General features: G+C 51.8%; 2 protein-coding genes across 2 annotated transcripts; both read left to right on the forward strand.

Annotated features, from left to right (window-relative positions):
- Nucleotides 1-426: 426 nt before the first annotated feature.
- EMWEY_00000650 (hypothetical protein, conserved) lies at nt 427-4,704 on the forward strand (the record flags this gene model as incomplete). Its single annotated transcript, XM_013478348.1, has 10 exons — nt 427-600; nt 810-902; nt 1,017-1,499; nt 1,818-1,911; nt 2,050-2,396; nt 2,571-2,849; nt 3,107-3,734; nt 3,894-4,007; nt 4,222-4,473; nt 4,667-4,704. 10 exons carry the CDS (start codon nt 427-429, stop codon nt 4,702-4,704), a joined length of 2,502 nt encoding a protein of 833 aa, XP_013333802.1.
- Nucleotides 4,705-8,966: 4,262 nt separating this feature from the next.
- EMWEY_00000660 (cytidine diphosphate-diacylglycerol synthase, putative) lies at nt 8,967-12,271 on the forward strand (the record flags this gene model as incomplete). The annotated part of the gene is made up of 4 exons (XM_013478349.1): nt 8,967-9,650; nt 10,157-10,291; nt 10,745-11,350; nt 11,570-12,271. 4 exons carry the CDS (start codon nt 8,967-8,969, stop codon nt 12,269-12,271), a joined length of 2,127 nt encoding a protein of 708 aa, XP_013333803.1.
- Between the last annotated feature and the right edge of the window lie 784 nt (nt 12,272-13,055).

The raw sequence follows: 13,055 nt of genomic DNA on the forward strand, positions 1-13,055 counted from the left end.
GCAGCAGCTAAAATTCAGCACCAGCAGCACTAACATCAGCAGCCGCACAGCCTCAGCAACAGCAGCAGCAATAGCTGCAAAGTCCACGCATACCATGGTGTACCACCAGTAGACCTGTGCCCGCTGCAGCGGCTGCTGCTGCTGCTGCTGCTGCATCTTCGAAGCTCATATCCTCGCGGGATGAGGTTCTGTGCTGCTGCTGCTGCTGTTTGTTGCATCTGCTTTTCGGCAGTGTCAACAACAGCTCCTACTGCAGCAGCAGGGCCCGCAGCACTATGTGGCGGTGCTGCTGCTGCTGCAGGACTCCACAGCAGCAGCAGCCGGTGCAGTGCTTGGCTGCTGCTGCAACCTCCTTCCCCTTTCCGGTATCCACGAAGCACTGCAGCAAGTGTAGCAGCAGCAGCAACTGCTGCAGCAGCAGCACAGATGGAAGATGACTGTTTGGGCTCGCCGGTGCATGCGCCTCTATCGCTGCTGCAGCAGCTGCAGCAGCAACAGTCACAGCAGCAGCAACAGCAGCAGCAGCAACAGTCGCGTCTGTATGCCCACCACCCTCGAAAGAAGGGAGCGAAGCACTGGAATAGAACGCGACCAAAGAAGGTAATTTGCTGTTGTTGCTCCTGCTGCTGCACTTGGCGCTGCTGCAGCTGTACTTGCCGCTGCTGCTGCTGTCTTTGCTGTCTTGATTGTGTGCCTACTGCTGGTATTGACACAGCTGCTGTGGCGATAGCTTCGGGCCCTAGGGTCTAGGGTTTGGGGTTTAGCATGTAGGGTTTAGAGTCTAAGGTTTAGTGCTTGCGGTTCTGCAGAGGCGGCCTTCTTCAATAAACAGCAAACCAACGCCTTATCAAAAAGACCCAACAGACTTTGTTAACGCCCCTCCGGAGTATATTGCCATTCCCGTAAGGGTTTAGGGTTTGCATTTTAGGGTGTTCTAGGGTTCAGCGTTTGTGTTTTAGGGGGTTATGGATGTTATATTAAGGGTTTAGGGTTTAGGGGTTTGCAATGCGCTATAGGATGAGGAGGGTTTAAAGGCGTTACGTGCTGAGCCGCTGCAGCAGCTGTTGCTTCTGCTACAGCAGCAGCAGCAGGAGTGCACGAAGGACAGCCCTAGTTTGCTGCGGATTCCTGCTCCCTGCAATGTGCGGATGCCGCGTTCGACAGCAGCGGCAGCAGCAGCAGTTGCTGCTGCTATTGCTGCAGCAAGCCCGGAGGAAGCAGCAGCAGCAACTGCTGCCGCAACTGCTTCAGCGGCGCCCGCGCTAAAGGACGAAGCAGCTGCGTATGCAGCAGCATTGCGATCTGCTGCTGAAGCTGCTGCAAATGAAGGAGCTGCTGCCGTTGCTGCAGCATTTCCTGATGTAGCCCCAGGGGAAGGGATTGCTACTGCTGCTGCTGCTGCTATTGACACAGAAGCAGCACAGAAGCTGCAGCAGCTATCAAAACAGCCGCAGCTCCATCAACTGCTGCAGCAGCTGCAGCAGCTTGCAGAGACCAACGTATGCTCCTCTTGCTGTTGCTGCTGCTGCCATTGCTACTGCTGCTGTTGCTATTGTTCCATACACGTTTGTCGATGTAGAGGGCTGAATGAACAGCAACTGTGTTTCGAATGTGCTTCTGCTGCTGCTACAACCTGTTGCAACTGCTGCTGCTACAGTTTGGTGCTGCTGCTGCTGCCGGTACAGGGTGCTGCTTCTGCTTGTAGCTTTTGCTGGGGTCTAGAGTCAACTGCTTTTGCTGCCGCTGCTGCTGCAGCAGAGGTAGCTATAGTGTGTGCATGCATGTCCCATTGTGTCTGTGGGGTGTACGCACACCAGAATGATGAACCATTAAAGAAGATCGCCGCCCATCTTGCTGCAGCCGTTGCACCTTGCAAACCTCCTTCTCCTTCTCAGCTCATCTTAGGCCCCCGTAAGGCCTAAACCCTAAACTCTCAAAGGCCGATGCGCCGAACGAGTTCAGTGCCCGGCTCCCGCTGCTGCTGCTGCGCTGCTCTTGCTCGCTGCTGTTGCTGAAGTATCTACCTCTTCCTGTGTTGCTTCCCCTCAGCATACGAGGACGACCAAGGAGGAGCTGCAGCAGCACCTGCAACAACAGCATCCGACACTGCAGGCTCAGGCTCATCACCTGGCGCAGCCCCATCAACAGCAGAAGTAGCAGAGGCAGCAGCAAAAGCAGCAGCAGCAGACCTTGCATATGGGCGAACTTTGCTGCGTCGTCGTCGTGGTTTGCTGCCTTCATTTAAAGCCCTTAAATTATCACCTCTTAATCGGTTTAATCCGCTGCTGCTGCTGAAGACATTAGATAAACAATGGCAGGCGCTGCAGCACAGACGATATAAAGGATTATTTAAAAGAAAACTTCAACAAACCCTTTCCCTCGCTCGAAGGCTGCAGGTCCGCTAGCTGCTGCTGCTTTTGCTGCTGTTGTTGGTTGCTGCTGACCTGGACATCTCGCTGCTGCATCTGCTGATAAGGTTGCATCCGTTGGTCTTGTGTCAGCTGCTGTAGTGCGTGTTGCTGTTGCTCCTGATCTTGTTGCGGCTGCTGGTATTGCTTCTGCTGCTGCAGGCCGATGGGGTGTCTCCTCGTGTGCTGCTGGAGGATGGCGCCTTTGACCGCTTTGGGCTTCTAAGAGATATACCGCAAACTTCCTTCGTTGAGTGTTACCTGCATAGACACTCCAAACCATGGAAGCCTCCTGAAGCAGCAGCAGCAGCTGCTGCTGCTGCTGCTGTGGCTGCCGCAAAAGCTGCTGCACCAAATGACCGGCAGCAACACGAGGAAGTGCTGAATGCTGCATCTGCTGCTAGGGCCGCACTACTTGCTGCTGCCATGCAACGGCTGCAGGTTAGCAGCAAAGCAGTAGCAGCGGCACACGGCCATCCAGCAGCAACACTCGATGGAGTATCATTCTGGCACGCAGCAATAGAAGTAGCAGCAGCACGAGCAAAGAAGCAGCAGCAAGAGATGCAACAGCACCAAATGTCGCAGCAGCACCAAGAGGAGCAGCATTTGCAAATAGCAGCACCAAATGAAGCAGCCGCAGAAGCAGCAGGAACAGCAGCAGCAGCAGCAGCGTGTGCGTCTGTGTTGCTGTGGCACAGGAGTTAGGTTTGATAACAGATGATGGGAAGCCTAATTTGATGGAGCTGCGGCGGATGCAAGCGGCACTGCAGCAGCAGCAGCAGCTGCCGCGTGTGTTGTCGGTTGCAGAGCAGCAGGAGCTGCTGAAGCAGCAGCGGCTGCGTCCTCGCTCGCGTTTTACCCGTATAGTTAATCGAGTAACAACCCATGCACGTGCTGCTGCAGCAAGTCTTAACTTTCCCGTACTTGGCCCTAAGCGCAACCGCAAAGCAGCAGCAGCGGCAGCAACTGCTGCTGCTGCTGCTGTCCCCAGCCTGGAAGAATCAGAAGTCTTCACATATCCGTCCACAGTACTCCTTAGGGGACGTCCGTGGAGTGTCTCAAGTGAGCAGCAGCAGCACCAACAACAGCAGCAACAGCAGTTGGGTGGAAGCCAGAAGGAACCTTTGAGGGGACGGGCGTTGCGCGTAGCACAACGCATGCAGAAGCTTCGCCTGAAGCAGCAACAAATGCGGGAGCAGCAGCAGCAAGACCTCCAGGAAAGGCGGCGTTTGCTGCAGGTCGCAGCAGAAGCAGGAGGAGTCTTCGATGTATTGGCAGCAGCTGATTACCCCAACTACAAACCTCTCGCAACAGCTGCAGAACTAGGTAACACTGCTGCTTCTGTTTCTGCTGACGTTTTTCTGTTGCTGCTGCTGAGGCTGTATTGCTGCTTTTGCTGTTGCCGAGGCTCTGTTTCTGCTGCAGCTTGAGCTTTGTAGTCGCTGCCGCTGGAGCTGTGCTGCTGCTGCTGCTGCTGTTGCGCAGAGCTATTTGTAGAGGCGGAGTACCGACGGCATTCTTTATTAAAGGACTTAAAGAATGCTCTTAAAGATGCGTTGCAGTCTGGCCCTGCAGCCTTTGACCAACCCCAACCATCGGGTACGCCAGTTCTAAACGCTAAACCACCATATATCAGCAACGACCCAACACCCCTACTCGGAGGCTTACGCGGAGCCCTAAGCCCCAACCAATGATGCTTGGGTGGATATGGTTGACTGTGGTTTTGGGCTTTCGACGTAGGACTTAGAGTTTAGGGTTTATGGTTTGGGGCTTAGGGCTTAGGGCGTAGGGCTTCGGGCTTACATGTTTTCAGGTGCAGGCAAGTTTACAGCCTTCATTGCAGAATGGATGAAGCTGTCGAAGCGCCGTCGTCGGCGGCTGCTGCTGCAGGAGCTGGAGGCGCAGCAGCTGCTGCAGCAGCAGCTGCAACGGCCGCAGCAAGGGCGCCGCCGCACGCGACGGCAGCAGCAAGAAGAACTTCTTGCAGATCCTCGCCTTCTCCTTAGGCAGCTTCGGCACAAATATGACTTGGGGCTACTCCCACTGAAGCCACCTGCTGCTAGTGGTGATCCGCAAGGTCAAGATGCTGCTGTTGATGCTATCCTGTTGTCGATGCTCTTGTTGCTGTTAGCGTTTCTGCCGGGTGGAGGGCTGCTGCTGCTTATGTCTGGTTCTGAATGTCTGCTGTTGCTGTTGCTGCTCCACTACGTTCGACGTTGGTGCTGCTCTGCGCTGTGCTGCTCCTGTTGCTGCTGCAGGCGGCAACAGCTGCTGCAGGAACTTCGCTGCAGAATGATGCTGGGGTGTATTCGCAGGTCGTGTCTATGGAAAACAAAAATAAAAATGCAAAACCGTCTGATGCTGATGCTGCTCGCACACACTTAAATCAATGAGCACATTGCGCAGCAAATGCTGCTGCTGCTGCTGCTGCTGTTCCGAGCAGCGGCAGCTGCTGTAGGCACCCGATGCTTCCGCTACCTTCGCTGCAACAGCAGCAGCAGCAGCAGCAGCAGGCGTGTCCTCCACAAGCCGGCCTTGCTGCTGGCGCGGTAGGGGGAGTGCTGCTGCTGCATGCGTCTGCCTTCGTTGCTGCAGATCGTTGCTGCAGCAGGTCGTTGCGAGAAAATTATTAGTACGATTACTAATATTAATATTCCTTTAATTATTTTCATTATTTTTGTTTATGGCCCTACTTTCTACGGTTTAGGGTTTGTGATTTAGGGTTCCCTACCCTTGCCAAAATATTATTACCGCCGCTGATTATTATTATTGTTACTGTCGTCTTCCGCCTCGTCTTATTAATGTTTCCATTACTGTTTTCTTTTTTCTTTAATTTTTATTATTTACTATTATTAATTATGATTATTAGTCACGAACAATTATTACTATCACTGCTGTAAGTATTGTACATCTGCTGTTACCAACAAGAGGACACTACCACCGAAGATAGCCAAAAAATAATATAACATTAGCAGTAATAATTATTACTATTATTATATTCCTTTAATATTATTACTGCAGTTGTTACAGTTGTTGTTAGTGCCAGCGGAGTGTATGCTCAGACACCCGGTGTCTCTGCAAAGTAGGGCAAAGGCAGCAACGACAGCGGCAAATGCAGCAACAGCAGCAGCAAACTGAAGAAATGAAGAAACAACAGCAGCATAGGTAGCAGCAAACTCCAGGCACCTATCAAAAGGCAATATGGTGAGGGCTCCATGCTTCAATACCCTAAAGCCTAGGGCTCCAAACACTCTGCTAAGCAACTGAAGCTGCAGAAGCAGCATAAAAGTGCTTATATTTTGCAGGTTTTTTCGTTGCAGTGGCAGAAGCAGCACCACAAGCTAGAGAAGCTATTGCTGCTCCTGTAGCTGCGCCTGTAGCTGTTGATGATTCTGTTGCAACAACACACAGAGACAGCCTCGCATCCAGCCCCAAGCTGGGCGCCGACTGGCGAGCACTCTGCATTATGCTGGTTTTCTATCTAGTAGTGTCCTAGTTCCTCATATATTGCTTAGTATTTATTCCTATCCATGATAGGAGGCCTCTGGAGACCACGCCTGAGCTCCAAGAACTCTAAAGAATATAAGTGGTTGTATAAAAATCCAACATAGCTTTTTGCTTACGTGAACCAACTGTTTTAGGGTACCAGCTGGAGATTGCGCATCAGCTTATGGAGCCACTCCAGCAGATTCAGGTTGAACACAAGCACGTCATGCATGCTTATAACTCCACATCCATAATTAGAAAGTCTCAGAAAATCGTGCTTTACCTGTCGGTGCTGTTCGGCAGGTGCATTCATGAACACAAAATGCATACACGGGTATTCCAACTTGCGACTGCGGGTATGGAATGCAGTCTCGTGTTTGTCACATGGAGGGATTGGAATATCAAAGAACACCTAGGCAAAGTTCAATGCTAACTACACTACTGAACCCTGCAGACGGCCAAGCGGCTCATCGATCCGAGATATCGTAAACTTGTTTCACCCTGACCTTGCTGAAAGGCTTGAAGCCGGCTCAAATGCGACACCTGCAGGTTTTGCTAACACTTGGCTAACACTGGATTACACCCAAACTAGTTGGTGGGTGGAAATAGATGTCCGCCAGTTTGCTATTCGTTCTCCTCTTCAGGCCGTGGGGATCTCCGGTACTTTGCAAAAAAACGAGCGTACATGGTAGCAATAATAACCGTTGTCCATCAATACTAAATTGGATACCCATGAGCTACCTCAAAGAGGACAAGGTAGTACGGCTGTAGAGTCCTGTGGACGGACCCCTGAGCCGCAAATTCCGTAGGGGCCCAGAGTCTCCCCTGTACTTTTTTTTTGCACCCCTTGTGGGGCTTATCACAGTAAGACGCTTAAACTCGTAGGTACATGGGTCGACACTAGGCGGTGCTACCAACAGTATCCCTGGTCTGCAGTTTTATTTGCCTACTGTTACGTGCTGCGAAAGAGCCACAAAGATACTCTAGATGAGAGTTCCTTAAAGACCGCGCAGCTCCCTTCCCAGTCTGCAGGCGTTCTCAGCTGAGCAGCCTAAACGCCTGTAACTGAGGGAGAGGAAGGGGCTAACCATGTGTTGGAAGGCACCTTGGTGCAACAGGAGCCAGACACGTTGGCACACAAACACAAACACACCTTCTCTGCTGCATGTGCAGACTGCAGACAACTGTTGTGAACGTTTGTTTGTTTTGGGTGCAGTTTGCTTACTATGGCCTGGTTATGCTCATGCCCCCCTTGGTCCATGCCAGCCAATAATATGCTACATCGGTAGGCCCCGCTCTTCTATACTCGAGGAGCACAGCAGCGATATGGTAGGGGGCGACCCAAAATTGACTCGAGGGAGAATACAGAAATAAGCAGCTGAGGCACGATAACTCTAACATTATTTGGAGGGTTTGTGTAGTTCGCGGCCATCCTAGGTCACGCCTACTTACTTAGCCGTCGCGAAGTACCCTACTCCCTAAGTATAACCCTTAACTACCAAATTCCCCCGAAGCCTACGCCACGAATACCAAATCATTTTTGAGTGTCTGTAATAATAATGCGGGTTCGTAGAGTAGAAGAACTGTTTCGAATTGACCCCGGTCCTGTCTGGGTGTCAGTGCCCAGCCTACACGATGGCGGGGTGAATATCAACGGTGGCGGAACGGTCAGGAGCCTGACCTAGACCTCCACCAAAGTCGTATTTATAGACATAATACACATCTATAGTAATAATTAGATCTCTAAAGGGGCCTACCTGGTACCCGAGTGGTGGAGTGGGTGCCGGCGGGGTTAATCCTACTAACCTATGGCCCTATCTATGGTACTCGATTCTTTGAACCTCTAGCAGTATTAATGCCCTTTCTTAGTTTTTAATGTGATAATCCCTCTTTCTATGGCCACTAAGCTGCTAGAAACCTTACCAGAGCCCTATTGTAGTGCCTGTGCACTACAGGCTGTGTGGACAGCGCTGTAGCGAATACCAAACACTAAACCGCAGACCCTAGACCCTAAACTCTATACCCGAAGACTCTGAAATTGCAAGCAAAAGGCAATGACAGCTACAGAACAAATACAACAAACACACGCAAGACGACTAAATGTATGGGCGGGGAAGATGTGTCAATCAACACACAACCTACAACCCCAGACCCTAAACCCTAAAGCCTAAACACTAACCCCTCTTAACCCTCTATCCTTCACAGCCGAAACAACAACAATCTAAAGTGTTACTGGCGCATTTTGCTTTGTTACTTTAACGGGGAGATGGAATGCAGCAACAATCCCGCGACGTGGGCCACCATCATCCTTCAACGTTGAAGCAGCAGCAGCAGCAGTAGCAGCAGCAGCCAGCAGTAGCTGCTGCTGCTGCTACTGGCGAGACAGGAGGTTATACACCTTATGTATAAAATTTTGTGCGAAGTAAACAATTTTAATTCAATATGCCTCTGGAGGAGCACAACGACAAAGAGGCTTCATTATTTGGCAGTGCCCCAGAGAACCCCCACGAGGGCTTGGCTGCTGCTGTTGCTGCTGTTGTTGCTGCTGTTGCTGCAGCAACAGCAAGACTTATATACCTGTGCTGGTTGGTGGTACCGGCGCGTTTTAACAGAATCTCGGTAGCAGCTGAACAACAGCAGCTAAGTACAAGGCCTTCCACCGGCTGCTGTAGTAGTGTGCCTGCTGCTGCGGCTGCTGGTGCTGCTGCAGGAGCAGCGGCGGGACTTGAATACCAGCAGCAGCAGCAGCAGGAACTTAGGCAGTTTGCTGTTTTTTTCCTGGGTGTTTGAAGTCATAGCCTTCGACAGACCGCCCCCGGCAGCGGCGGCAGCAGCAGCGACTGCAATATCCGGAGGCGGCAGCAGTAGCGGACAGCAGCAGCAGCCAACAGCGCCGTTGTTGGCGAGACGCCGACCTTTCGGCCGCATCACGAGACAGTAGCGCTGTGTATGGTGTATGCACACTTGAATCCACGGCAGCAGCTGCAGCAGCAGCAGCGAAGGGAGTAGCAGAACCAGCTACAGCAGCAGCAGCAACAACGGCAGCAGTAGGAACAGCAGCAGCAGCCAGAGATGGCTGAATGGGATTCCGAGTCGGGTCCACCCGTCCCTTCCGATGCTGCTGGAAGCTCGCGAGAAGACGAAGTGGAGGAGGCCCTGGGAGGTGACTCCGATGACCCGAGCAGCAACAGCAGCAGTAGCAGGAGCAGGAACAGCAGCAGCAGTAGCAGCAGTTCGTTTGCACAGGACGATACTGTTCCGAAGCAGCGGCCACGGGCTCGTTGCGCGTCATATTCCGTGCCCCCAGCAGGAGGAGCTGCAGCAGCAGCACCTGCAACAGAACAGCAGCAGCAGCAGCAGCACCAGCTGCGAGTCGCCCGGTTTGGCCTGCTGCGGCGTCCACGTGGAGTTTCTGTGAGCAGCAGCAACCACTGCAACAGCCACAGCAGCAGCCACAGCAGCAGCGGGCACTCGCCTCTTTTTCATCCGTCGCACAATAACGGCAACAGCTGCAGCAGCAGCAGCAGCAGGAGCACCATAGGCCGCGGCGTTCGCCGAGGGTTTGAAGGTGTCCGTGCGCGTCTCTCGGCAGCAGCAGCAAAGCGGTTAAATGGGTCCACAGAAGGGGCGATTGCTGCTGCAGGGGGAGGAGGAGCTGCAGGTGCAGCAGGAGGTGCAGGAGGAGGAGCACCAGGAGGAGTTGTAGCAGCAGGGGAGAGCTGGGAGCAGCGGTTTGAAACCTTTAAAGTTCGGAGTGTATGGACAGTTATTTTAGTTCTTCTTTTCTTCTTAATCCTTGCTGCAGGTCATGCATACTGCATGCTCCTTGTATTATCCCTTATTGTTGCCATTTACAAGGAGATCATCCAGGTAAACCCTAAATTCTAAACTCTAAGCCCAAGACCGTAGACCCTAGACCCTAAACCCTAGACTCTAAATCCTAAACCATAAAACTCAGGAATTGTAGGGACCATAATTTAAGTTGTAGAGAACAATAGCTGCGTCGTGCCCTTCTGTTGCTGCTGCTTCCTTTTTCCTTGTCCCTGTGTTCTTCTCTCCTTTCTTGTATTTCTTTCTCTTCTGTATTCCTCTTCGTCTGTCTCTCTTTGTCTTTATATGTGGGCCGATCCCCGTCTGAATACTCCAGCAGCAGTAGCAGCAGCAATAGCAGCAGGGGCAGTATGATGACGAAGATGCTGATTGTGTGTAATCGTCATCATACTGCACAAAATGCTGAGTGTGTGTAATGTGCACGCATGCAGGCAAAGGAGCGCAGCAGCAGCGTGTTGTTGCGTCGCAACAGTTCATTTGGTTATTTGACTTGGTATTGGTTATGGTTAACAATAGCAGCAGTGGGTTTACCGTGGGCGTTACCTCGTGTACGCATGCAGCAGGCTGTAAGAATGGGGCTTGAGGGCTTATTGTTGAATTATCATTCTTTAGGCGTATATGTTGCTGCTTTTGGTGGCTTTGTTGCTTTTATTATTTCCTTACAAAAAGAAGCATCTTTACGTCTTCAATTCAGCCATCTAGGCACGATTTTCGTGGTTTTGTTTGTCGTTGTTTGCCAATCTTTAATACAAATCGCCAATATATACACAGGGCTTATATGGTTTATTCTTCCGACTTCCCTTGTTATTGTTAACGATGTTGCTGCTTATTTATGTGGTACTGCCTTTGGCAAAACACAACTTATCCGTCTTTCTCCGAAGAAAACATTAGAAGGATATCTTGCTGCTGCATTTCTTACCCTTCTATGGGCATTTGCATGCAGCAGACAACTTGAACAACTCTCCCCCTTTATCTGCCCTCAACCGTTCATCACGTTTACTCCTTTCTTACCGCTGCAGCAACTCTCCTGCACTCCTTCACCAGTTTTCCTTCCCGCATGCGCTGATCGATACCTGCCGCCCTTTGCTACTGATGCTGTTACTGCTAGCAACAACATGCAGCTACAGCATGAGGAGCAAGAGCAACAGCAGGGACAGGGGCGAGAGGGAAAGCAGCAGGAACAGCAAGAGCAGGAACAAAAGGAACAGCAGCAACAACGCCTCTTACTACAACATCAGCATCTCCTTCATGAGCAGCAACTTGCCCTCCTACAGCAGCATGAGGCCGTCTCCCTGGAAGCAGCAGCAGCGCAGCAAAAACTCCTGCAGCTGCAGCAACTGCAGCAGGAGCAGCATCCGCAGGAGCAGCAGAAGGGGGAGGAGGAGGGGGAGGGGGCCACATTAGAGGGTGCACTATTGGTGCGTCAGCGGGAGGATCTGCTGCAGCGGCTGCAGCAGATTGAGACGGAGTTAAAGGATGTGCAACAGCAGCAGCGCTCTGTCTGCCGTACCCTGCTCTATACCCCGTTTGATGTGCATGCAATGGTATTGGGCTCTTTTGCTGCTTTCTTTGCTCCCTTTGGAGGCTTCTTTGCCTCAGGATTTAAAAGAGCCCTCCGAATCAAAGTCAGTTACGTTGCATCGCTACCTAGCTAGCCAGCTAGCTAGCTAGCAAGCTAGCTACCAGCAACCAGCTACCAGCAAGCTATCTAACAGTCTAACAGGCAAACTACACAGTCAGGAGGCGAGTTCGAGCTAGCTAGTTGCTCAGTTATCCAACAGGCTAGCTAGCTCACTAGTTGTAATTTGTTGTGAGTGTTGGTGGTGTATGGTGTTTATGTGCAGGACTTTGGGTATTTTATCCCTGGGCATGGGGGAGTGACAGATAGATTTGATTGTCAAGTGGTGATGGGTCTTTTTACTTTTCTGTATCAGAGGACATTTGTGCCGCAGATAGCAGAGGCCGAGGCAACAGCAAGGAGGATAGCGCTGCTGCAGCACCAGTTGCAGCAGCAGCAGCAGGAGCAAGACACAGCACAGCAGCAGCAACAGACGCAGCATCAACATCAGCAAGAAGCGCAACAGCAGCAACAGCAGCAGCAACAGCAGCTAGTGCTTCAGCAACAGATACAACGCAAACAACGCACACAAACACGTACACCAATACCCACCAGCAGCGCCACCACAACGAAAACCCGCAACAGCAGCACTAGCAGTAGCAGCAGCAGCATTGCTGCAGCAGACAGCGCACACAGCTATCATCTCCCCGACGCAGGAGATACCCGCAGCAGCAGCACAACAACACTGCATGCAGCCCCGCGAGGTCAAGATGCTGCTGTTGATGCTATCCTTGTTGCAGCGCAGCAGCTCTCGCTGCAACAGCTTGCTGCTCTGCAGCACCAACTTGATGCCGTCGCTGCAGCAAAAGCAGCAGCAGCATCAACCGAAACAGGAGCAGCCGCTGCAGCAGATACATATGCTCTCACGGAAGCAGATGCTGCAGCAGAAGCAGATGATGCAGCAGCAGTAACATGCAACCCTTTTTGACGCTTATTGAGCGACGGTTCAGGAAGATGGATCTTCCACCGGAGCTCTGGGGTGACGAGCTTGGCGAATACCTCAATGAGGACGCCCTACTGTGCTGGATGGACCTGCAACAATCCGGCATGGACATGACTGAGTGGTCACTCGTTAAACAGGAACTAATCAAAAGTTTCTGCACGGTAGATATAGCAACACTCATTGACCAGATGACAGCTAACAAATGGACTGGAGACTGCAGCACCTATTCGGCTAACTTCAGTCGAATCGGGGCTCGAGGAGTCTAGCTGTCGGCAGAAGACTTAGTTGGTTACTTCTTAACGAATATCCCAGCTGAACTGAGATGGGCCGTAAAAGAGCTAGGTACGATACAATTCAGTAGTTGGCGGGCTGCATCCAACGCATTAGCAGCTGTCGCCGTCCTGTGAGGAGCCGCAAAGGATGAATTCCGTAGGCGGAAACGAGAATTCCAACTTAGTCTGGCACGGAAGGCAGCGAAGTTTCCACGTGAGCGAGTGTCTAGTGGGATTTGACTGTACACCCAAGCGTCGGGGGACCGAACAGAAATGGTATGTTACTAGTGCAAATGCCAAGGGGCACACGGCTAAGAATTGTCTAACCGGCGATCCGAAGTGGCGCAAGCCTGGGAAAATGTGTCGGAACTGGGGAGGCATGGTCCCCTACGCACGCGAATGTCGAACACCTGGTCGTATGAGGACAGAAAGGGGCAGCCGTACGACAACGGGACAACAGGCACAGCAGCAATCTCAACGTTTAAACGAGGGAGCCT

The sequence above is a fragment of the Eimeria maxima genome, genomic scaffold (genome assembly GCF_000499605.1).
Source record: "Eimeria maxima Weybridge genomic scaffold, Emw_scaff4, whole genome shotgun sequence".
In the NCBI taxonomy this organism is placed as follows: Eukaryota; Apicomplexa; class Conoidasida; order Eucoccidiorida; family Eimeriidae; genus Eimeria; species Eimeria maxima.